Source organism: Podarcis cretensis (genome assembly GCF_951804945.1).
Source record: "Podarcis cretensis genome assembly, chromosome: 2".
NCBI lineage: Eukaryota > Metazoa > Chordata > Lepidosauria > Squamata > Lacertidae > Podarcis > Podarcis cretensis.
Window position 1 is genome coordinate 51,966,459 of NC_137171.1, and position 26,328 is coordinate 51,992,786.

Below are 26,328 nucleotides of genomic sequence, written 5' to 3' on the forward strand. Positions count from 1 at the left end.
GCGGGGAGGGGGAAGGTGACGATGAGGAGAAAGCGGCCGAGCTGCCGCTTGTGTTCCCGGAAGGCTCCGTCCCTCCGGCAGGCCTCGCAGCCAGGGCCTCCCGCAGGGCCCCTCGGCTGCCACAGCAACGGCAAACGGGCGCCACGGGCCAGGCGCTGACAGGTTGCCGGCTATTACGCACGGGAGGATTCTTTGCACGCATGCGCCGTCTCGTTGGCAGCCTGTTCGATGGGCGGGTGGGAAGCGACTGGGCTTCTAATAGCGGCCTGGGGCTACACGGGCCACATGACGAGGTCTGGCGGGCCGGATTCGGCCCGCAGGCCTTGTGTTTGACACCCGTGCTGCAAGCTTAAATCCATTTTTATTATAATTTAACTATGGCAGCATATTTTATCTATTCCCAGGTGAAAAAGCTATTAAGATGCATTAAGATGGTCATCCCACAATGGTTTTTCACCACTCCCCCCCCCCCACTCCACTAGGGAAAACATCCTAGCCCCATGGGTTTTCCAAAAGGATGGAATGGGAATCATACAGCAGTGAGCTGAATCAGCTGTCATATTAAACTAATGTATAGTTTATTGTGATAGAAACAAATGGATAAAGCTTTGGGCTCATGTACTCCGCCCCACTTCTCCAGCTCAGCCATGAGAAAGTGATTAGAAGTTTTTGTTTTGATCTGTTATTACCTGCCCTTTGTTGTTTCATTCAGCCCCAACAAACTGTCCCTAATATTAACAATGGTTTGCTTAAAATCAGTCAACTTCAAGCATTGGGCTTTGAAGCTGAACAAACCATAATTAAGACCAACAATGAACTCTCATGTTCAGAAAACAATGCTAAACTGTGGTTAACCAAAACCACAGGGTTTTTTTTTTTAATCTCCTTCTCACAGCCATGCCAGGAGGAGGAGAGGGAGCATGTGAGCCTAATGCTCCCTGTGGCTCACATCTATCACAATAAATCACGGTCTACTGGGATATCTGAGCTGGTTCAATGTAGGCACCAACCAAGCCAACTTCTCTGCAGGGGGAATGCTAAAGTTATGGCATCACAACCATCTCTTGGGTTGCCACCCACTTTGCTTCACATGGCGAGATATTTGGAAGAGAGCTTCTGCAGATGATCTCTGTGGAATGACAGGTCAATATAAAACAGGAACAAAAATAGATGATTAAGGAATGGCAGTAGCTTCTTTGGAGATCAAAAGAAAGTATAATCTAATATAGAGTTCAGTCTTTGGGTGAGTTATCCTAGCCAAGTCCCAATTTGTTAGTGTGCTATGTAAGGACTGTGGCTCAAGAGATGCATAATACGAGAAGTTTCTTTGGCATGTGGAAAAGGATTATACCTGCAAGCTTTTAGATAAAAGCAATTTTCACCACTACAGAGGGTTAAAAAAAAAAGTTTAAGTAGCACATTAACTCTTGCATTCAAACCTTTCATAGTGATTTCTCAATACATGTATAAAAATGGTATTTCATTAGCTCTGCTGTATTACTCATTCCAGTACTGTGGCAATATCCTTAACATGTTCAATGTCTGTATCTTTGCTGTGTTAACTATCAAAATGCTAGCCATGATAACAAAATAAGATGCTTCCTAAAAGCTTTTCTGAATGTTAAGAGCAGAATGGGAATAATAGCTTTATAATTTAAGGCTTAACAGTGCAATCCTGTCCACCCATAAGTAAACCCCAGTGAGTTCATTGGTGGCTTACTCCCAAGTAAACTGATAAAGGACTGTGGTTTAAGACCCAAGATTGAAATCCTATACCCACCTACCTAGGAGTAAGCCATCACTGAAAACTGAGCTTTATATTTAGTAGCAATGTGTAAGACTGCACTGCAGAATGCCTTAAAAGGCAGAAATTGAACTTCAATTCCCCCCCCCCCCAATATTTCTCATTAAAAGCTACAGTATCTAAGGAATACAGAGGAATGTTGATTATTTGGGCTTTTTCCATGATGTAAGTGAGAATGGTCTGTCTGGACTTTCTCTGCATGGGATCAGAATAAAACTCTCTCTTCTGCAACTTCAAAAAAGTTCTAATGTAGAATTCAAGAAAACAAACAGAAAGTAAAGTCAGCAAGGAGCTTTGATGCATCAAATAAACATTTCACTTAAGTGCTGGGTGAAGGTCTGGTTTATCCCAGCTTTGCTACAAACTGTTGCTACTGTGATGACTGGGCAAAAGAATTTTCTTTTGCTTAAACAAGAAAGCATCTGCTGACACAATATAAAGAAGAGCTCTTCAAGCTTCTGTAGATGGGGAGATGAAAGATTCCTAAAGATACTGGGACAGTTATATGATCACCCTAAACACCCCTGGCATTTTCAAATGGGAATTAGCCCAAGAATTTAAATATGCACAGAAGAATCTTTAGTTCTCCAGCAACTGTTGTGGAAGAATATTAAGACATTCCATGTTCCAGAATGGAGGGACATCACTTGTGCAACAAAATATAATATAGGCATAATCCTACATATCCACAGAACATGCGACATAATTGCCACATTTCAAGCTTTAAAGATTCTATCATTTCAATCAACCTCTTTCTCCACAATTTTAAATACTGTATGTAGTAATATGTTCTCTATTTCTCCATATCTTACTCCTAAGAGTATATATAGCTTGAAAAATATGTTTTTAACAGCAATCCTGGCACAATGCAATTTCAAGTTGAATGGAGCTTTAATGATGCAAATGTTTTTAAAAGACCCATAACAAAATAACATACCATATTTTTCAGTCTATATTTTATAAATTCTACAACTTCCCCACAGCAAAGTGCGGAAAATAGATTTTTTACTACTAGGAACTGCTCATACCTAAATAAAAGTTTTATGTAACTTCCTGCTCATTATTAATATACCATGTTAGTTCTAGTAAAAAAACACACACACACATAGCGCTGTGGGTTAAACCACAGAGCCTAGGACTTGCCGATCAGAAGGTTGGCGGTTCGAATCCCTGCGATGGGGTGAGCTCCCGTTGCTCGGTCCCTGCTCCTGCCAACCTAGCAGTTCAAAAGCACGTCAAAGTACAAATAGATAAATAGGTAAATGGCGGGAAGGTAAATGGCGTTTCCGTGCGCTGCTCTGGTTCGCCAGAAGCGGCTTAGTTCTGCTGGCCACATGACCCGGAAGCTGTACGCCGGCTCCCTCGGCCAATAAAGCGAGATGAGCGCCGCAACCCCAGAGTCGGCCACGACTGGACCTAATGGTCAGGGGCCCCTTTACCTTTTAAGTGGCTATTGGCAAGGAAGAAAACTGATGTGTATGTTACACCAAAACACTCAGACTCAGAGCAGAATCCAATTAAATACCAATGTGTACAAGTAATGAGCTTTTGTAATTGCAAAAGTGGTTCTGTGCAATTCCAATTGCACTCTGTAAAGTGTGGGAGCATGAGAAGACTCTGTGCTAGATAAGAGCACAGGTCCTTCATGAGTCAAGGATGTTAAACTCCCAGCTATTAACATTAATGTTTGTGTAGGTTGCTCTAGTCGAAAGCTTGCTTGATAAAGTTAAGCAGCTTAGCTTAGCAAAATGACAGAAGTAGCCTTAATAACCTCTTAACCTTTCTGCATGGCACAAAGCTGCTTCTCGTTGCTTTCCACATCAGAAGATGCGGAGCCCATCACCCTACTGAGTCTCTCTTATTTAACGGGTATAATCATCCTCCCTCCCACATGACAATAACATGTCTAGATCAACCTGACAAACAGTTTGCAGATCCTATGTTTTCAATGGCTGAAGAGATGCCTATCAGGTTGTCTGTGGCTCTTTCAGTTGGTGGACTTGAAGTTTCCATCAAGTCTGTACCTAGAATGGATTGTGATCTTGCTTTTTGGCTATTTTGTAAACTCTACAAATTGAGGCAAATAATGTAGAGCAAGGTGAAAATGAATTTGACCCTTTGGATAGTAGAAATACAGGTATGTGTTTTAAATATATATACATTTATATCTTGCCCTCTCTCCAGATGTTTTGGGTGACATGCATGGGCCTCCTCCAACCTTTAACCCCTCAGTGACGCTGTGAGGGAGGCTGGGCGGAGCAACAATGACTAGCCCAAGGTGCACATATTTCTGTGATGCATATAAGCATGGCTGCAGCTACAGTTTTCAGACAAAAGCTTCTCTCTCTTGTCCCAGTATTTCATGCAGGGTTCTGAGGTCTGGTACATATTCCAGTGGGGCAGCTACTATACAGATGAATTGCTATACAGGTGAAATTTCATCTTTGTAAAATCAAGTGCTTGACTGATAAAATAAGTAATTTATTTGGATGTCTAATCAAGTCCCTAAGATGAAAGAAGAATAGAAATAAACTGTAAAGTAGAAATAAAGCATCACTTTTTAACTCCAACGAGCAAAATTAAGCCCACTTTCAAAGGTTTTGTAGGGCTGCAAAGAGAATTTCAGACTAGGGCTTTTATGCTCCTCATTATAGAAAGGGAACTTCATAATTGTGTTGTAGGACAGCCACAGTTCAGCAGCGTGCCTCCCAGGCTTCATAAGGCAGCCAAGTACTGTATACTAAATACGACATACGGTATAAGGAAGAACAAGAGAGAGAAAAGGGAGACAGCTGAAGACACAAGCTCACAGGAGCTCTGAGCAGTAATTCAATACCGTTAATTCTTCATCAACCAACTGTTCTCATTGCCCACTGACAGGGTTGAAGGGAGGAGTCGCAATTACAAACTTGCAAGCAAAAAGAGGGGTGGTGGATTTTATTCTCATTATATCAGAACAATGCTGGCTGGGGAGGGCACCTTTATTTTAAATTAAGTCATTGAATGCACCAAACAGGTTTCAGATGTGGTTTCAATTTTCCCCCTTTTTGAGTCACAAAGAAGAAACTACATACAAAGTCTTCAAAAAGCAAAAATAAAGGCCAATACACTCGGAAATTTCACAATGAGAGGCAGCGGCGTCTCTTCAATTCAGTCACATAAATGGCTTTTTCAGCCAGAAACAGAGTTTTGCCTTCTTTTGTTGTACTTGCAGGGGACCAAAAGACATCCCAGCTGCTGCTCAAGTTCATTGTTTTTATTTCAATTTCTGGGGGAGGGGGGCACAGCAGATCCTGAAAGGGCCTGAGTTTTGAAAAGCATATTCTTTCCCTTCCACAGAAACAGGGGTTAAAAGAGGGAGCAGAACAATTCTTCGTAAGAAAACAGTCTGCTTCGAAACGGACTGGTTCTACTGCCAGCATGCCACTTGGCTATGGAACAAAAGCCATCCGTTCCTGCATCTGTTTCCTCTCACTCATGCCTGGTCTGCCAACCGTGCCCACTAAAAAGGCAACAGGTCCTCCTCTTCTTTGCATCCCCAGGCCTCAGCTTGTCAAAGTTCTTCCTCATTCAATTCCAAACATTTTACATTTGGAAATCCCACTGACTGCCCACTTGAGACTTATTCAGCATCACAGCTCTTGAAATGCATGTACCCTATGTTTCCTACACATTTGCATACCACAGTGCACAAAGTGGAATAAATTCACGGGATACAGATTTTTAATTCCCATCAAATCAGACGCAGATGTTTCATGTCAACATTTTAAATGCACAGCTCTTTCCACTGAAAGAGCAGCTTCACCTTACACACCAGTTCAGACCACGGGTGCCTTTTTCACCCTGCACTGCCTATTGTGAGCAGCAGAAGAATCTTTCCCTGCCCTACAAACCCCTAAGTTTTAACTGGAAATGGTGGGGACAGAACATGGGAGAGAGAGAAGCCACATGCATGCAAAGAGCTTCTCTACTATTGTGCTATGGCCACTCCCCCTTTCTGACGCTGTTGTCCTATGCCCACTTTAAGCACCAGGTAAGTGTGCAATAATTCATCAGGCTGCACACGCATTTTTTTCTTTCTTTTTTTGCCATTTCCTTGTCTGACCAAAAAGGGATTGCCTCTGAGTACCTCATAGCCCCACCTTCCTTCATTACAGGGTCCTCCTCCCCAGAACCATAAGCTGCAGAGAATCGAAATGTCGCTATGAATCATTAGGCTCAAATCCTTACCATGAAATAAGATTCGAATTTTGAGCTGAGGGGAGATCATTACTGAAACAGATATTCTTTTTAAGAGAAATCAAGAGGGAAATGGGGAATCCGCAGGAACAAGTTCTCCTCTCCTAAGCCCCCATATCTTCAGTTAAAACCTCCCATACTTAATTCAGCAATACCACCCGGATTTGACAGCTTGCCACAATCAGAGCGGAGGATGGACCGGTATGTCAGAGGTATCTTGTCCTCCGGCAGCAGCAGCAGCAGCAGAAAACAGGGAGTGACAGAAAGCAGCACGTGCAGGAAGGGAGGGGAGGGGGCGAGGTAGAGAAAGAAAAAGAGAGAAGAGACATAGAAACTGCCATTGCTGTTTGCACTAACAAAAGAGAGCTGCAAAAGCAGCCGGGGCAATGGGACCAGGGCACACACAGATAAGCTGCTTCCCAGGAGGTGGGGCAGTTTCCCTGTTCGCTCTCTCTCACACACGCCCCCCCCCAGGCAAAAGAAGGTGCCGGGGGACAGCGAGCTCGCCCCCGCCTTTCCCCAGAAGACACGCGGGAGCAGGTCCCCACCGACGCCCGAGCGGAGGAGGAGGTCATCCTTGTCTAACGGCTCCGTGAGAAAGCTCTCCTCCGAAGACGCGCGAGGAAACCCGGAGCCCGCCCGCGCGTCTCCGGCTCCGCGACCTCGGCAGGGATTGTGGGAGGCAGCGGCAACCGCCCTCCGACGCCCCCCCCCCCCGGCAGCCGCGCTTACCTGCCAGGGTCTTGTGCACCGTGTTGCCCATCACTGCTTCATGCACTCACGCCACGCGGAGGGGCTGCTCGGCGGGACAAGGCGCTCTCGGAGCCCGGAGCTGCGCGGCGGCGCTCCGAGGGGCCATTGACCGGGGCGGAGAGGGAGGAGGGCCGCCGCCAGCTCCGCTGGCTCGGCTGGGGCTGGCGAGTCTCCCCTGCGCTTAACCCCGAACCAGGCACTGAAGCAGCCCCGGCGAGTCAGCAGCGCCCCCAGCTCCCCGCGGCCGGGGCCGCCTCCGGAGGGTTGGCCGAGGGCTCGGAGCCCAGCCCTCGTCTCCGCCCAGCCGGGGCGGAGCCCGCCATGCACGCATTGTTTGAAAGTTGGCAGCAGCCAGCCAGCCAGCCAGCCGGCCGGCCTGCCCAGCCTACGTAAGGCGGGATTGAGGGCGGGGGCGGCGACGCTGGAGGGAGGCAGGCAGCGGGGGCGCCTGTGCCGTCACAATGCGCGCGGCTGCAACGGGAGCGGGTCCGGGCAGAGGAGCAGGCCCACGAGTGGCCCTCTAAAGCGGGCTGGGGCCCTGCTTGCGGGTAGGGGCAGCCCGCTTCAAAGCAAGTGAAAAGGAGAATTGCACCCCCCCCAACTACGGATATATGTATGTGGGAGGCAGGTGGAAGGCGTCGAGGGGGAGAGGCAGTGCACTGTGAATGGCTTCGAAGCCAAAGGCAATGGTAGAATGGCTGAGAGCTGGAATGTGCTCAGAGGTCACCCAGCCCACCCGCATCCCTGAGGCCGGATCAGCGTCAACAGCCCACTTTGTACATTTCGACTACACCTCCTTACCGAAGTTCGTGGCTAGGACGCCAGCTTTAGGGCGCTTCTACAACGCGCTGCAACGCTCCATCCCGCCAGCGTAGGTGTGCTCTTTAAACACACCTGAGCCTTCGCCCCGCTAAATGCTACCCACGTGGTCCTTGCTAACCTTGTGATCCCCCGCCCCCTACTGCATGCGATATACAAACAACGCGTCGACGTCTGCAGGAGAGAATCCGCTTTGCAATTCTGCAACACAATTCTGGCTGTGGTTGCCAGAAGCTCAGAATGGTTGGTGACAGGTGGATCCCACTTGCTTCATCGTTGACCACAACTGTACATCAGTGTGGATGCACCACAGATTTTGTATTAGGGCATTACAATATTGGCAGTTTGATTTCAGATCCCTTTCTTAATTATTCCCAACTTGGAATTTTCCTGCTGCACACTGTGTCAGCATATCCACCAACCTACAGCTCACCACAGCACCAAGGTCTCTTTCCTGGTCGATGCCACCAGCTCAGACCTTCCCCAAAATGTATTTTTGGGGGGTTGGTATTGTGCATCCCTTTACAATACTTGCATATCAAAACCCATTTGCTTTTTTAATGCTCATTCTCTCAGTTTGGAATTGGAATTGAAATTATGTTAAGGAATTGGAATCCTTAAGAACATAACTAGTCCTGCTGGATCAGCCCTATATCCACCTAGTCTGGCATCCTATTCTCACAGTGGCCAACCAGATGCCTATGGGAGGCATAGAATCATAGAATTGTAGAGTTGCAAGGGACCCCCAGGGTCATCTAGTCTAACCCCCTGCAATGCAGCTACCTTTGTAAAACCATTAGTATACAAGCATAGCAAGAACAGTTTTCTTCAGTGGAACTAAGTATGAAGAATACAAAAGGGGTAGAATTTAAGAAAGGCTGAAAGCTGATAGAAGTTTCCTGCTCCCTGTTAGGCAGCTGGGTGATAGAATCATAGAGTTGGAAGAGACCACAAGGGCCATCGAGTCCAACTCCCTGCCAAGCAGGAAACACCATCAGAGCACTCCTGACATGGTTGTCAAGCCTCTGCTTAAAGACCTCCAAAGAAGGAGACTCCACCACACTCCTTGGCAGCAAATTCCACTGTCGAACAGCTCTTACTGTCAGGAAGTTCTTCCTAATGTTTAGGTGGAATCTTCTTTGAAAGGCTGAACATTATGTAAGCTACACAACCATTAGGTAAAATAATGGCTTCTAATTCCAGAAAATCAAATGTATCTACTGTGACTATTAAAATATACTCTGGGAAGTCATTTTATTCAGCTGCCTCAGATTATACAACAGATCTTACTACTTTAGTCTTCTTCTAAAAATGTGACAAAATATCTAGGCATATGTAGAGTCTCCCAAACCTTACAGGTGGTTGTTTTTTTTACTGCAATAGTTAACACCACAGTGGCGTATGTGTTTCTATAAGCCTGCTGCTTCCTTTATTCAGTCAAGGGTAATTTTGCCCCTCTATTATTCTCTTGAGTCATTCCTAGTAAGGTCAATTTCAAGGATGTTTACTCCTGAAATGTGAGTTTCTTAGGAGTTCATTGTGAAATGATTCTCCTGTTTTGTATAAGCACACAGCTGCCATTTTCAAGCATTCTTACTTCATGGAGCTGCTTGATGCCTAGTTTCAGGCTGTCCTAATGTGCTCCAAGCTCTGTGACCCATCCATAAGGCTGACTGCAACACAATTATAATACAAGTACAATATTTTTTTTGTGAATTTATACTGCACTCAAGATGGGGCTATTCTGTGCATATTATTCTCATAGACAAAAACCTTGATGTATAGGATCACAGGTTGAAAGTTGCCTTTTGTGCTCTCTTTATACAACCACCACCACCCCTTAAACACCATAGGTTTATTAAAATATAAGCTTAGGTGGTACCCCAGTATTATGCATACACATCAGTGATAGTCATGTGGACGGGCACCTCCTCCAGACTCATCTCCAAGGATCTTTTGGCTGTTTATTTAGCTAGCCATTCATATGGGCATTCAAAAGAGAGAGAGAGAAAACTACCTAGGGAAAATAAACCCAACCCTGTTACTTTGGTCTGTTGTATAATGTGTATCAAGTTCCTATGTATGTTTACTCAGAAGTCCTGCTTCATTCAGCAGGGCTTATTATAAGATGTGTGTACATAGGTCTGCAGGTTTGTAGCACAATTCTGTGCTTGCTTCCTTGGAGCTTAAGTCTACTTTGTTCAATTGAGATCTGAATGCAGCCCTGTACCTCAGGTTACAGACGCTTCAGGTTACAGACTCCGCTAACCCAGAAATAATACCTCGGGTTAAGAACTTTGCTTCAGGATGAGAACAGAAATAGCGCCGCGGCGGCATGACAGCATCGGGAGGCCCCCATTAGCTAAAGTGGTACCTTAAGAACAGTTTAAGGTTAAGAACGGACCTCCAGAACGAATTAAGTGCTTAACCTGAGGTACCACTGTATAGAGAAGTTTTAAATGTTTTATTGTGTTTTTAATATCTTTTTGAGAGCTGCCCAGAGTGGCTGGGGCAACCCAGTCAGATGGGCAGCATATAAATAAAATTATTATTATTATTATTAGTAGTAGTAGTAGTAGTAGTATTACTCCTGTTTGTTGTAAAAGTAAAGCCTTTTTTGCAACTGTTGCACAGTATAAAGAAAGTGCCTTCTGCTTTTCCTTACGGCTTGGTCTATTATTGTATCTGAGGACACACTTGCTATAATTACCTATAATTAGGGTGGCTTCAGAATTCATTTAAGATGATGGAGATACTTGTTTTATGTTGTTATCAGCTGATATTAGATACCAGATAACATGCTACAACATGTGCACACTAAAATTAGCCCAACCAGGTACTAATCAAGGTGCTTTTGGGGGCGTTGATCTTTGACTGATCCCACAAAATGTCATACATGGACATTTGCATCACACCATGTTATCTAATAACACATGTACCAAATAACGTGATTTAATCTAACTGGTCCAGGTGATGGCTTATTAAATAATTACATCACTGTATGCAAAATCTGCCACAGCAAAAGCACCTCATTAACATGTCCATGAGTGTACAATATATTACGACATATTCTGATTGGTAGATTTTTTTTTTCCTGACACAGGAACGTGGCCAAACTTGGTTCCTTAGATTGGACTTTGTCAAGGGAAGAAAAACAGAATGAAAGAATATGACCTACAAGTGACACAAAGGTGATCAACAGCCTCCAGAAAATGCAGGGGAAGGTGATGGCATACCAAGTATAGTATTCAGCAGAGATACAAAACCAAAATATCTACTATGAAACTAATTATACTAATTAAAAAGAGACTTTAACCAATCTAGACACATGTAGGCCATTTGCTCACCAAGGCAAATGCTAAACCTGTCCAATTAAAAAAAATAATAATCAAGGATGAGCTTGCTGAAATACAATATGCACTATTGAGAAAGAAAGTGTGTGCATACATTAGGGTAGACAGAGGGGGAAATGCCCCTTGTTAGAGAGCAAAAGGCAGGGGGCTGCTTTCCAGAAGGGAAATTCCCCTTCCTCTAATTCACATTTCTGAGGGAAGTGGGGCAGATATAATTATATGGCTTTAAAAGGCATTAGAGTACAGGAGGGTTGTGGTCGTGTGCAGCTGGATTACCATGTTCTAAAAAGCAGCTTGCTTTTTTGCTTTCCAAAGGAACAGTGGCACAAAGACTTGCTCCCACACAAGTCCCATTTATTTCAATGAAGCTTTCAAGGAAGTGCCACACACCTTACATTTCCACTTTGTATTTTTCATCTAGGGGCATAAATCAGTGGAGGAGTTATGCTTCCCTCATCCATCCTTCATGCACTACAGCAGTGACCTTATGTTACTTATAAGAGTATTCATTTAGATTTATCATGCTTGCCATATCTGAAGGTCTCAGGACATGTCTCATACAGCAAAGTCAACCACTCAGAATGCAATTGTTTTCCAAAAAGAAAAGGAAGAAGAGGAAGGCTAATCTCCATATTTTTGGGGAACAAGCTTGCATGATGTCCTGAAGCGATTAATATTTTGTCAGCAGGACCTGGGTGGGGAGTGAGCAAAATCCAAATAATAATGATGCAGGATACATCAAGCATGAAACAAAGGCAATCAGTGCAGTGTATTTCCCGAAGCCTTTTCTTGAGGAAAATAAGTGCAGCCCCATTATTTTGTCAGAGCGACTATTATTTTGACAGCCAACACCTCCGTCCAGCTTTCTCTCCCACACATTCAGACACAAAGGCGGAAAATTGAGAGTGTCTAATGTTCCTTTCAGGTTGTCTAATTTTACCCTAGTACTAGAGCAGATTGTCAGTTTGTCTTCCACTCTTTTTGTTTCCCTTGATGGAGCAGGTGGGAGAATTCTACCTTGGCCTGAGCCTTGAATGGAAATCTGGCATCTATAAATTTCACTGACTCTCTTCCCACCATTCAGACATCCTACATTGGTTCTTTGGGGATTAAAGTCTTTTGTGAGTTTTCCTTCTCCAGTATCACCACCACATGAAGGCAATAAGACATCGCCTCCTCTTTCTTGAAGCCCTTCTTGATCAACTGGTACTTGGCATGGGCAAAATGGGTCACATGACACCAATCTGTCAATTTTGGCCTGCAGGAGGGCAGTGGATTCAGTTCTCCACCTTACTCTGCCTTACTCTTACTTTTCTGGGAAGAGAAGGACAAACCTAGGGGCAAGAGTGATTTCAGGAGACTGAAGTGATGTACCTTCTTCATACACTGGAGGAAGGAGGGGCACCAAAGGGACAGGTTTTGCTGTTCCAAAATACATTAGATTAAGAAAGTGGATGCTGGAAACAGCATCAAATATATTTGTTCGGGTGCATGTGAATATTTTCAGTGTCCTGTTCACAAAAGAATTACTTTAATGTAAAACCAAGAGTATAATCATAAGCCAACCAAAAGGTACAAAGAAATGAAATACTACAGTAATCAACACCAAACACTATCTAAGGAGGATCCCTTAAAAACTAATGGTTCGAGAAATCCAGTTCCATTATACATTCAAGTGATATGCCACTTAATGCCTGAAGAGTGTTGACCCATGCTTATTAAACTGTTTCCTCCACACTTTAGAATGTCTTTTTATGACAGTGGATGGGGAACCTGTGGCCCTCCAGATGTTGCTGGACTCCCATTAGCCCCAGCCAGCAGGGCCGATAGCCAGGTATAGTGACAGTTTGAGACCTGCAATTATGGTCTATGGAGATCACTTGATCCCTCATCTATTGAAATAATGAATGAGTAAGGTCATGGGATTGCAGTGTTTAGCCCTGCCGCTAGGCACCTGTCCTCCAAGCCCTCCTGCCGTAAGTCATTCACATTCAGCAGGCATGTGAAGGGGGCTCTGTGCCCTGTGCACATACAGATGTACATGTGTAGAGCTCCCCCATGTGAAGAGGGATTCCAAATGAATCCTCATGTGGAAGAATTCTGTATACCTCAGACCAGGTGTGGGGCCATTTCACAAGACTACCGGATGTGCATATTGGAAGGGTACAATCCAGAACTCAGTGCATGTTGGATGTTTATCTGAACACCCCTTCTGCTGTCATATAATTCCTGACAACCCACTCCATGTTTTAGCCTTTTTGTGTCACTCGTTTCCACCACTTCAATCTGTCACCATAGGAACCTACCCAAAAGGCTTCAATGGTTTACGAGTAAAAACCATGTTCAATTGGAGAATGACGGGTGTTGCTGTGTGGCTCAATGGACGGTATGCAGCATAAACGGCCAACCTATTATAGGAAAGTAAACTATTTTGTAGGTTTGTCTAAGGTAGCTTCTTGACACAAGAAGCTTATCAATCTGCAATTCCAAAGCCCTTCTTTTGCCTTTTTGCTGACAGGCGACCAACCATACCTTCCTTCTCAAGAGCTTAGGATCACAGTGAAAGGGATAACCTACATTTATCTGCCTAGAGAAGGAAAGAAAGTTATGGAAATACAAAAATTCCCTTGAGGTTCAGCGTCACTGGGAGGAATTGTATATGTAAATCAAAACAGTTGGTGCTACCAGTCAAGATTCCTGCATTTCATGATGAGAGGTTTTACATAAATACAGGCTAATCACTTTTCAGCAGCTGGCAAGATGAACATTGATACAAGCTCGGTAATGCAGGTTCCCAGTTGCGTTTTGAGAAAAACAACCCTGGCCTCCAACAACTGTAATGAATTCCCAATTGCTATATCCTATGCCTAATGAAATGCTTCAAAGCTTTAACTCATAATTGCTTACTCTGGTTAAGTCATATCCCTTTAAAACTGTTTAGGTTTACGATTTTTACGTTACATCAACTAGTCTCATGTTTAATTTGCATTATATAAATGGTATTCTATACCCCTTCTGGAAGTGTCTGTTAACCAGGGATGGGACTGTATATTAACTAGTCACAAAGAAACAAAACAAACTCATCCACAACACAAACATGCCTCTTCAAGTTCACTTTTAGCATGCCCCTTACCCAAAAATGGCTCCTGTAAGCTGGTTCAGATATAATAATAAATATCCGGGAAAATATACATAGCAGCTTCAGAGCAAGTCAGGAATTTAAAGCAACTTCAAACCACATTTTAAGATTCTATCTTATTCCAAAGTGGGCAAATTATTTGTTTACTTTATTGCCTAACTCTGTAGTCTCAAGGCAACTTGCAATAAAAAATAGTAAAAGCAGCAAATACATTTCAAATAAAAATAAAGAAATATAAAATACAGCAAACTCGCCACCTAAAACAGCATGAACAAGTAGTAACAGAATGAAACAACAACCGTAGGTTCTCCAGTTCTGACAAAACAGAAAACTGTAGCTCATTAGAGCCTTCTTGGTTTAATCAAGGCTTACAGCAAAGGTTGTTGTTGTTGTTGTTTACCCACCCTTCACCCTAAGGTCCCAGGGCAGGTTACAACACTTAAAACATAAGTTTGATATTAAAACACAATATTTAGAACAGTTTAAAACAACATGAAATTACAGAAATAGTTTAATGAACAGGTAATTTAATGTACTGTTCCATACATACTGTTGGGGGTGGGGGTTGGACAGGCTAATATTCTAAATAAAGCAGCAGCAGTGGGGCACTCCAATATGCTGCGAATGACAGTCCCATTGGGAAGGTGACATAGGCTATGAGATTAACCCCACTCAGTGGACCAGAATGTGATCTAACCCCCCCCCCCTTAAATCCATATCAACAAGAAGGAGAGAACTCACTCTGAAACTCATCTACAGGTGGTACTTAACACCAAACTAATACGCCCAGGAACCTCACCAAAATGCTGGAGAGGGTACACCCCCACAGACACATACATACAAATGTGATGGAAATGCCCCAAAATCCAACTATTTTGGACAACAGCCATACAAGAAATATGTAAAAAAAACTACGCAGGTATTAGAAATCACCCCAGAACTGGCCCTACTAAACATATTCCAAGACAATACAGGGGTACCTCAGGTTAAGTACTTAATTCGTTCCGGAGGTCCGTTCTTAACCTGAAACTGTTCTTAACCTGAAGCACCACTTTAGCTAATGGGGCCTCCTGCTGCTGCCGCACCGCCAAAGCACGATTTCTGTTCTCATCCTGAAGCAAAGTTCTTAACCCGAGGTAATATTTCTGGGTTAGCGGAGTCTGTAACCTGAAGCGTATGTAACCTGAAGCATATGTAACCCGAGGTACCACTGTAATGCCCACTCACATCACAAAGAACTCATAACCCACCTACTCTCAGCAACCAGAAACATCATAGCCAGACACTGGAGAGACCTGTCAGGAGTAAGCATGGACCAATGGTACCAAATAGTATGGGAAACAGCCCTACTAGAAAAATTAACCAACAAACTGAAACTGACACGGGGACAAATAGAAGAAGATACCTTCACCCCGGTATGGCTCCCCTTTATCACATACACAGCCCAACAAGACAATGACAAGAATCCACCAAGAGCATACAAATCAATATGGCTAACCTGATTCAAAAACACCCATCCACCCCACTCAGAAACGAAAACAAAGTTCACCACAGCCAATCACAAACAAGCAACCACACCCTAGGCCAACTCCAATTTCTCTCACCACCAAAGGAACACAAGCGAATAGCAAAGAGAACCCGCACAAACGACGCTGACACAAACCCCCCCACACACATTAAGCAAATTAGAAACATTGCCTCCCGACCCCACCCCCACTCTTCTTTTCCCCCTCCATCTCTTCCCCCCCTTTTCTTCCTAATGTAACCCTAATGTCTCAACAAACGAAACTGACCTATGGAAAATGTAACTTGAAAAAAGAGACATAGCACATACCTTTGTAAACCAAGAAAACTTTAATAATAAAAAAAAATAAAAAAAATTGTAGTGAACTTGAGCTCCGGATAAGGCAGAGCACGAATTGAAGCAAACAAATAAAATTGTTGCATCAACAGGAGGCTGGCATAATAAATCCTTAATTACACTTTCATTTGGCATCTTTCTAAACAGCAGGGATTCCACATCACTGTCATCCTATGCCTCTGGCACTTTGAAACTTGGATGGCTACGGTAGATTCCAAGCTATCTTGAAATCTATTTCCAATTTCTCTGTGTTAGCTTTCAAAAGCTCCCAGTGAAGTCTTTATAAGCCACCTTTCTATGACCTTATGTCCCATCCTCCTTGTTTCTTTTCATGCCTACTGTTAGGGTAATAGGATTTGGTTGCATGTGTGATTGTACACTAAAGGGAAATGACCTGAAAGTGCAGTTATGCATTCCACAGCTTAAAGCACTCCTGATACAAAGTGTTGCTTAATGGTTGCTCCAGGGGAGAGATGGGGCATCAAACAGACTAAAGTAAAATGGTCTTTATTAAGAACTGGTAAGATCCATTGTTCTTTCTCTTCATGCCTCTGGGCCTGCTGCTGAAAAACATGGGGGCCTAACTTCCTCAATCTTAAAAGGAAGGTGCTCTTAGAAATACAGTCACATAGTTCAACTAAACCCAATTACCATAATTGTCAGCTGGGCTTGCTATGGGACGCAGGTGGCGCTGTGGGTTAAACCACAGAGCCTAGGACTTGCCGATCAGAAGGTCGGCAGTTCGAATCCTCATGACGGGGTAAGCTCCCGTTGCTCAGTCCCTGCTCCTGCCAACCTAGCAGTTCGAAAGCACGTCAAAGTGCAAGTAGATAAATAGGTACCGCTCCAGCGGGAAGGTAAACGGCATTTCTGTGCGCTGCTCTGGTTCGCCAGAAGCGGCTTAGTCATGCTGGTCACATGACCCGGAAGCTGTACGCCGGCTCCTTCGGCCAATAAAGCGAGATGAGCGCCACAACCCCAGATTCGGCCACAACTGGACCTAATGGTCAGGGGTCCCTTTACCTTTCTTTATGCACTCGCAATGGGATGGGCACAGGGCTTTACAGGTGCTGCTGATTAGTGGTGCCTGCAAAACTCCTTTGGCCCAGGTGCATGTTTTCCTGCTCATCTTTTCCCGCCCAGTGGGTGTAGGGAAAGTGGGTGTGGCTTGGCCAAAACAGCCTAGCAGGCAAAATGGAGAGGCCTGCCTGGCCTAATTAGGCCCCTGGGCTGGAGTTCCCCCACCTCTGCCCTAACACCTGCAGCGCGGGAGGGAAGTCAGCTCAGCCCTACCTGTAAGCCTCTGTCCTCTGCACTGTGGTACGACTCCTCTCCACCCACCCCTTTCATCCTACCCCTTCTCATAACTGCACGGCATATGAATATACATGATTATATTATACTCTCTTCCCACTCTATGGAGTGTTCAAGGGAGGGTGAACAGAAAAAGGATGTTATCTGAGAAATAGACTACTAGGTACATGACATAAAACATACTGAAATGGTAATACTACATGCAGTGCAATGGGAATCACTCCTATTTCTATCACAATGCTTTTTTAACCAGTTCCAGTTATACACTATTTCCTCCCACCATCCAGTAACTGAAAGGCTCTATTTAAGAAAGGGAAACTAATCTAGTTTTAAGCATCACGGGACTAGCTGAGAGCAAATCATGCCTTGGTCAGAGACGTTTTGGTTTTCCCTTGCCTTGTGATCTGGTTGCCCCAAAGCCAATAGGCAGAGAACATTAGTAATAATCACCCTAGCCAGAACAGACCTAATTGATTGATTCCCATAATGAACATTCAAGAGCTGTTTGTTTAGGAAGGATTCGCGTACACTGTGTCCTCAATTCTTGCAGAGAGCTATCATGCCACCCACACAGCTTAAATGCTGAAAGCAATTGTTTTCCTTCCCCTGCTCCTCCTAACACAAGCACAGGATGCCCAGGGTCTCAACAGGTCGTGCAAAGGAACAGTTTTTTTGAAAGTTGAGGGGGAGTCAAGGGAAGCAGGAGCTTCCAAGCACAAGCAAAGGAAAACCTGCACCCGCCAAAGACCATCTCAAACTGTTCTTGGCCGCAAAGAAACAGAAGGTGTTTCCTGCCTCAAGTCTCTACAGAACCTCCAGGAGACTTAAATTATGGCATTGTTTGTTTATCCAAGTGTCAGGAGAAGTCAGGGTGAGGCATGGGGAGTTGCCATCCTCAAACCACATTCTTCAGAAACACAGATAACTGCTCCAAGTGGTGTTGTTGTTTAGTCGTTTAGTCGTGTCCGACTCTTCGTGACCCCATGGACCAGAGCACACCAGGCACTCCTGTCTTCCACTGCCTCCCGCAGTTTGGTCAGACTCATGTTTGTAGCTTTGAGAGTGGTATGTAGCTCCAAGTGGTATGAAGCCTCAAATGGCCTATAAATTCACAATCCTCAGGCCACTGGTGGCTTGCTCAGTGTTTGATAAACTTCCCCAGGCAAGTGGCTAAAATGAGCATTGCAAACATCTGTGAGCTGCTGCAATGCAGGGATGGGTCATCAGGTGCATCTACAGCACTAGGCATTCAACCGACCAAGCAACAGTGGGCATCTTTGCAAGTGTTATCCTTTGGGAAATGTACCATAAATTGGATGGAGGTTTGCATATAATGTGGATATTAAAGCACATGCAATTTGCATTAAAGATACGCAAATTAGACAGGGAGAAGGCCGTGCATGACAAGTAGACCTGAATCACTTCTGTACAGCCCTTGCCTTCAGTTTTGAGTGGGGTGTATCAGTCGTCAGGAAATAATTCTTTTTAGGTGGGATGCACAACAAGAGTTCTCCCTAAGAATCTCTATATTGCAAAATATTACACTGCTGCTTTGAATTATAATCTACCCGGAAATCACAGTTTTTGTCCACTAATTTTCGAGCCTAATACATATATGTTCCTGCAAGCTTTTCTCAATAATCATTAGGACTAGGGGTTTTCTTCTTTCCTAAAATTTAAAATAGTCTCCTCATTCTGACAGAAGCCTGGGGCTGCAAGGATTAATTTGCAGCTTTCTGCTTATATGCAGAAAAAGTAATGAAAGCCACAGAATCAATGTTCAAAACAATCTTTGATTTGCACCCCAATCTCTGAGCAGTGCAAGATTCCAGGGGTTCCAGCCACTCTTACCCAGGGTTCATGTTTCCTTTTGGAAATGAGGCACAGTGGAGACTGTGGTGTCTTTATGATATATGGTTTATTTACACATATATGCAGCCTGAGTTCATGGTGGCGGGGCTCACAGCATTAACACTCCAGGAGAGTCTTGCTTCCTCCATAGGAGCAGCCTAGCAGAGATTCAACATTGTGCTCTGCTTGCTAGTTTGCGTCTCAGTCACATAACTCCTAACTCTAACCTCTTTAAGCTCTGGCTTTATCTTCTGAGTTGAGGGAGGGGCCCCTCCTATTTGTCCAGAGTCCCTTCTCTTTGGCTTTCTTAATGGCTCATCACCTTCCATTTGTCCTCCTAATGGCCCATCACTCCAAGAGATTTCCTGGAAACAGGAGGCTTAGTTTAGCTTAATTAGCTCACTGATTCCAGGGGAATAGAAGTATCTGGCACATAACTGAATACACTTGGGGACTGGCATCCAGTTTTAGCACCCTGAGCCTTGATTAAATTCTAACACTTACTGGCTCCAGGAGTTTAGGGGTGCCTAGCACCCACACACTCATAACAATACTTTACCAGATACCGCACTGAAGAAATTTTAACAGGGGGGAAATCACTGAGTTTTGTTTACTGTAAACTATAAGTTTAACATTTTCAGTTAGGCAACAATCCTGTACATCCTTACCTGGTAGTAATGCCTGTTGCTTTTGGATCCCAACACCCCACCCCACCTGGACTGATGCAGTCACCTGCCAGAATTGAGAATTTGGCTTTGCACAGTGAATTATCTTCCCACAACACACACACAGCAATCTGGACTTAAGGAAAAGAGTGTGTGGGTGGGTGTTTTAAAGGCAAGCATGGTATACAGGAGGCAACCCTCCAGGTGTCTACTAATAAGGGAACCATATGCTAACAATAAGATATCATTTCCTGCTGGGCTATGTAAGTTGCAACCCACAATTTAGCTGTATGATGTGGTATTGTATAACACTATGGTAGGTACATATACCTATTTTAGAGGTGGGTAAGAATTGCTCTGTCTTTGTAAGGAGAACATGAAAAACACAGAAAATGGGGCATTGTTTCCATAGTCATGACCTACAAAGAACTTGAGGCTCGGAATATTTAAACATAGCAAAAAAAAGTCAAATTCAGCTATTTTCCTAGCACAACAAGAAACAGTGGGCATTTAATGCCCTAACAACAGTTAGCAACAATCTCAGGCTCCCCACTCACATGGAGATAGAGTCACTCACTAATGAAGAGTACGTATTTTTTTTTACTGTTTATGAACTTTATGTGTGTCTTTTTAACAGGAGCTCACAAAGTAGTGTCATTAAAATACAAAAATGATGCTCGGTTATATATTTATTTATAAGGCAACAATTTCAGCAAGCAAAATGTTCTCTAAAATAGAATGAGACATGCTTGTTAATGCCTGCAACATTGATTCTCACACACACAGCCCAGCAAAAGACAATATAGGTCTGCTCTTTTGGCTTTTATAGTAGCCCGATACACCCAAATTTAGAGAGTGATGCTTTTTCTGGCACGGAGAAAGGGGGGGGGAGAGGGTAAACTTCAGCAGCTTATTTTCTATGTGCCGTGATGCTGTTAAAGGCATAGAGGGATCTATAAGCAAACTTGGCCTTCCAGATCACTAGTCCAATAAGCAAACAAATTTTACTGATGAGAGTTGGTGCAAGAGGCTCTTGCAGAGTTGACCCCCCTTTTCTAAAGAGAGAATGCATGCATCACATGGAGCTGTGTGAGGCATCTCAGCTCTTTGTTATTATTTTGCCAGTAAGAGTTGTTAGAAAGGGTTACAGCCTAGGAAACATTTGCTTTTATTAGCAACATCATAGGTGATCCAAGGCAGTTTCCAGAACTAACCTAAACAGCATTCATAATGTGTGTGTGATCTTGCCTTCTGAATATATGTGAATTCAACATCCCAGACGTGTTCAACTGCAAAAATATTGAAAAAGAAAAATGCATGCTTTTGGATTCCCCCTCACCCACCCCTGAAGGCATTGCTGCTGAATGGTGCAGGAGCAATTAAGCTTCATGTTGCCCAGGCAACATGGCATGTGAGATATGAATACTGCATGTACTCTGCTGGGGAGACCTATAGCTAAAAATACATACATAGTTACTCATGTAAATGTTATAGCATAATTTCAAACTTCACAGTTGGTTTCCCCTCTCTATAATCTGGCAATACATAATTCAAATATATTAATTCATCCACTACTAATCTAATAGACCCCAGCCGGAGTGGGTAGATACAAAAGAGGGCAGGGTCTTTAATAGCAGCAATGTAGACCAGGGAATTTCAACAGGTGCAGCTTCTCATACATGCTACCCTTGTCGAAATTCCATCTTCAACAATACTACTCAGACCCTGCAATCGTTATCTGAGACCCTTCTTTGTGTGACTCCTCCACAACAGGTCCAGAGAGCGGAAACACAAGAACAGGCCTTTGCTACGGTGGCTCCCTGTTTGTAGCATGATCTCCCCAGGGAGGTCTGCCTGGTTGCCTTCATTACAAATCTTTAGGCAGCAGGCAATACATTCCTATTCTCCCAGGCCTTTGACTAATTAAACAATCTATGGCCTTTTAAACGTGTTGAAGGGTTGCTGATTTTGTTTATTAGTGCATTTTTGTGTTTTTATATTGTAAACCACCCCGTAATCCTCAGATGAAGAGCAGCATAGAAATTTAATTAATAAACAAAATAAAATAGCAGCACTATATAACAGGCAATTGCTCAGTGGCAGAATGCATGATTTGTCTGCCAACAGTCCCTGGTTCAATCCCTAGCATACCTAGTAGGAAGGGCAGGAGGAAGGGGAGAACCCCATGTTGCAGAGCTGGATAAATGTCTTCAGTCTGAAGCCCTGGAGAATTACTGCCAGTGACAGTAGGCAGCATAGTGCTTAGGGTTGCCACTGGTTTTATTGGCCTTGCTCCTGTGCCTGCCAAGCAGTTCAACACCCAGAAATTTAGCAGGTGAAGCTTTTCCTGCCGTAGGAACCTAAGAAACCTTGTTTGAGTCAAACCATTGGGTCCATCAAGCTCAGTATTGCCTACATTGTCTGGCAGCAGCTCTCCAGGATTTAAGACAAGGTTCTCTCCCAGCCCTATCTGGAGATGCCAGAGAATGAACACAAAACCTTCTGCATGCAAAGCAGATGCTCCAGGAAAAGCTTCAGCTGCTACATTTCTGTGTATCAGGCTGTGGTTAAAAGTACAGAAGTTTTAAAAGCTGGCAGCCTTAACTGGGACAGATAGATCAAGAGAGAGTGTCATATGGCTGAATAGGTGAAATCACATGAATGCTTCCCTACTGGAAAGTAGACTAAAGAATCCGCTTTAAACCAGCTACTATCATAGAAGAGCTTTTTAACCCAGCAGTGTTAGGTGGACTAAAACCCAGCAGTCTTGAACTGCACATCTGTAAATGCTATTACCAATCCCCTTAAGCCATCTATTCCCCCATGTTTTGTTAAAAATAAACAAATCCATATTTGGTAAAAGTGTCCTTAGCCATCCAAAAAGCTCTGACACACATTCTGAAAGCTAACACATGTCCTCCAGTTAGCTGCCGGCCCCCATTCTGAATCCCTAAAGCTTGGCTCTGCTTCTGTCTCTGATTGCAATAGATGTGCTGCTGTGAAAATATTTCAAGAGGAGCCACATGCCTATTTAGGGAGGAGAGGGTCTCAAGAGGCAGGCTCTAGGTGAGGCATTCTAGAGGCTGAAGATATCCCCATAGTAGTTATTAGAATAAGGTTAGATTAGATTTAAAGTCAAGATTTAATTTGTTGGGACATCAGTTTTCATTTTTCATATGGAATGGGGCAGTGCTATTTTTTCTAGAAAAAGAGGTGCCAGAACTCACCATGAACCCTTGTTCTTTTAGAATGGCAATGGCGCCCACCTGAGAGGTGCTGGAACTGAGTTCCCGTGAGCCCCCCCCCCCCCGAAAAAAAAGCCCCGGTCAGGGGCCTAAAAAACTGAGAGGCCCTGATCATAGTGGTAAATTCTGCATGCTGCTCTTAAAGAAGCAGAATGCTGCAAATCAAACAAGAAGGATTTAGTAACTCCTTGCTTAATATTACAAACATAGATTAAATATTCAGAATTGGCAACTGGAAGTCAAGGATTAACTTGTTTAGGAGATTGAAGAGGAGATACAAACCTATAATCTCCATATCAGTAGCCGGTTTTATGGGTCCCTCAGCAGATAACATCTGATGGCTGCTTAGTAAAGCATATGCAATTAGTTGCCTGGTCACGCTTTCTTTCCCATAGATAAGCAGACACTTCTTAGAGTACATCCATACTTATCTCTCAATCCTGAGAGCTATATGGTTCCTTCAGTATCACCTGCATTTCAGATGTCCTTTCTCCCTGCAGTGGCTCCTTGGCTGTCTTAGTGAGTTTCCATATTCTCATAACTCTATACAAGCAGAACAGCAGCAAGAGGGAGGCACAAAACTGTTTATTCAAATCCTGGGGGGGGGGGGACGGGGGACAAATGATCAGATTCCTATTAACCAGGCAGCGTGTGGAAGGAGGAGAAGTGCTCTATGATATTTATTTTAGGTGCATGATTGGCTCCATCTCCCTTCTAACTCCTGTAAGATTCAGCAGAGGTAGGTTGACCTCCGATGACAAATATATCTATACTCCTGTTCCTTGAAGTGTTCAACTTGAAGCCAGCTCAGCTGTCCCATCACAAGATTCCTCACATTGTCCCCCTTTTGCCCAGGAAAGCATCTTATATATAAGGAAAGGAGCATGAGGTCTTATGGACAGCCAAAGTGGTATAACACCAGAAATTTTGCAAGCAATGTGTCTTAGAAAAAAGCAGGTTGAGGACTGCTTGACACTGATGTACAAACAGTTCTCTCCACACTGACCCATTTTTTCTTTACTATCCAGTGCCTAGAAAAAATAATGCCACAAAGCTGCATGAGCATGCATTGGTCAAATGAAAGGGCAATGCACCCTCGTTTGTTAAGCACCTGTTACAAATAGGTCACTCCATCACTGCTGAATTCTGCACTGCTGAAGCATCCTACTTTCCTGATCCCAGTGGAAATCATTTGGTCATGTTATATGGCATAATGGCCTGATCCAATCACATAGCACTTGTGCTTTAATGTGCATGTACTTAACCACCTGTAAGAAAAAAGGAAACAAGGTCTCTGCTTTACAAATGTAGAGTGATGAAGCAGACTTCAAATGTGGAGATAAGATAGAACTATGAGCTACAGAAAGGCTGTTACATTACTGTGACAAAATCTGTGACTACCCAATACAGTGGTACCTCTAGTTACGAACTTAATTCATTCTGGAGGTCCGTTCTTAACCTGAAAGCGGCGTGCTTTCACTAATGGGGCCTCTTGCTGGGGCTGCACTGCTGGCACACGATTTCCGTTCTCATCATGGGGCAAAGTTCTCAACTCAAGGTAACTCTTCCAGGTTAGCGGAATTTGTAACCTGAAGCGTTTGTAACTCGAGGTAGGTAAAGGTAAAGGTACCCCTGCCCGTACGGGCCAGTCTTGACAGACTCTGGGGTTGTGCGCCCATCTCACTTAAGAGGCCTGGGGCCAGCGCTGTCCGGAGACACTTCCGGGTCACGTGGCCAGCGTGACATCGCTGCTCTGGCGAGCCAGAGCCGCACACGGAAACGCCGTTTACCTTCCCGCTGGTAAGCGGTCCCTATTTATCTACTTGCACCCGGAGGTGCTTTCGAACTGCTAGGTTGGCAGGCGCTGGGACCGAGCAGCGGGAGCGCACCCCGCCGCAGGGATTCGAACCGCCGACCTTTTGATCAGCAAGCCCTAGGCGCTGAGGCTTTAACCCACAGCGCCACCTGCGTCCCGTAACTCGAGGTACCACTGTACAAAAGGAAGAACTTTTTCCACACATGATTTACCATATAATTCAAAGCCAGTAGATATGCTGGCGCTGACTTAGATGCTTAATTTTAAAATAATTAGAAAAAAATCATGGGAGATAGGTCTATCGACAGCTATTAACGTCTATCACCAAATGGCAATATATTTCCAAATATCAGACACCGAAGGCAAACAATGATGGAAACTGATGCTTTCATGCTCTGCTTGTAAAGGTTCCCAGAAGCATCTGACTTACTCCTGCTGGAAACAATGTTGAGCTAGATTGAGGGGAGTCAATGGAGTGCTGGCAACTATTACTAACATCAACTGATATTCAAACTCTGAAATAATTTTTTTTAAAAAAATAATGGATGTGCAATAGAGATATGTGGGTGCAGTATGAGAATAGCTTGTCCAGGTTCCACCCAACTTAAGATGCCGCAGAGATTCAACCACCTTCCCCCCCCAAAAAAAGCACCTTTTGGTGAATTACCGGTAAACTTGTGACTGAAAAAGACATACAGTATATGCCAACTGCAGAAACACGGGTATTCAGATTATAACATTTCAATTTCTAAGTTTTCCTCCTCCTTTCCAGAAACGATTCTTCACTCCTGACTATATAGCTGTGCAGAAATGTTTCCCCCCAGCAAACATGCATTTACAAAATTAGCACAGGGAGCCAATTTGGTAGAGATTCGTGATGTCTGAACATACCCTTTCATGAACTTGCATGGTCACGATGTCAGTGCAAGATAGAACAGCCCTGGAGCCAAACATCCCCAAATATGGAAACAGTAATGCCATCTACTTGCAACCAAAAATAGGACGAGGCACAAAGCAACTTTATCTGAAGGATGGAAAAGAACCTTTGGAGACAGTGGTAGCCATTCACCCTCGTGCTGGACCCTCACTATTGTTCTAAGGAGCATCCACAGGTATAGAAATATTTAGGATACATTCTGAGACTTAATTCTTTTTTGGCCACCCTCTCCCAGAACATGGAGAATATCAGCTCAGCCCTTTGATTTATTTTGCTGCTGTTGTAGTTTTAAATTTAACATTGGAGATACAATCTCTTAAATGCCCTACTCATGTGGCGTGTTTTTGCTCTTTGAAGAGCAAAAAACCCACTCCATTTTGGCAAGGTAGGGGCCCTCAAATGGCTGCATATTTTTAATAATAAATCATCATACTCAAGTTTCCCAAAGTGTCACATTACTGTCCTCAGAAAAAAGAAAAAAATTGGCAGGCGGGAGAACAAGAATTCTCCCTACGCATTTGTCATTACATGA

General features: G+C 43.9%; 1 protein-coding gene across 2 annotated transcripts in view; it reads right to left on the reverse strand.

Annotated features, from left to right (window-relative positions):
* Positions 1–26,328, reverse strand: part of NEURL1B (neuralized E3 ubiquitin protein ligase 1B) — a 190,540-nt gene that overhangs the window by 40,328 nt on the left and 123,884 nt on the right. The window contains exon 1 of one of the 2 annotated variants that reach the window (XM_079964836.1): positions 6,776–7,180. The exons of the other annotated variant lie outside the window; for it this stretch is intronic. Within the exon in view, the coding sequence (XP_079820962.1) occupies positions 6,776–6,806 (31 nt within the window). The 5' untranslated portion in view covers positions 6,807–7,180. Of the gene's footprint in view, positions 1–6,775; positions 7,181–26,328 lie in introns of those variants that run through there. 2 annotated transcript variants of the gene reach the window in all.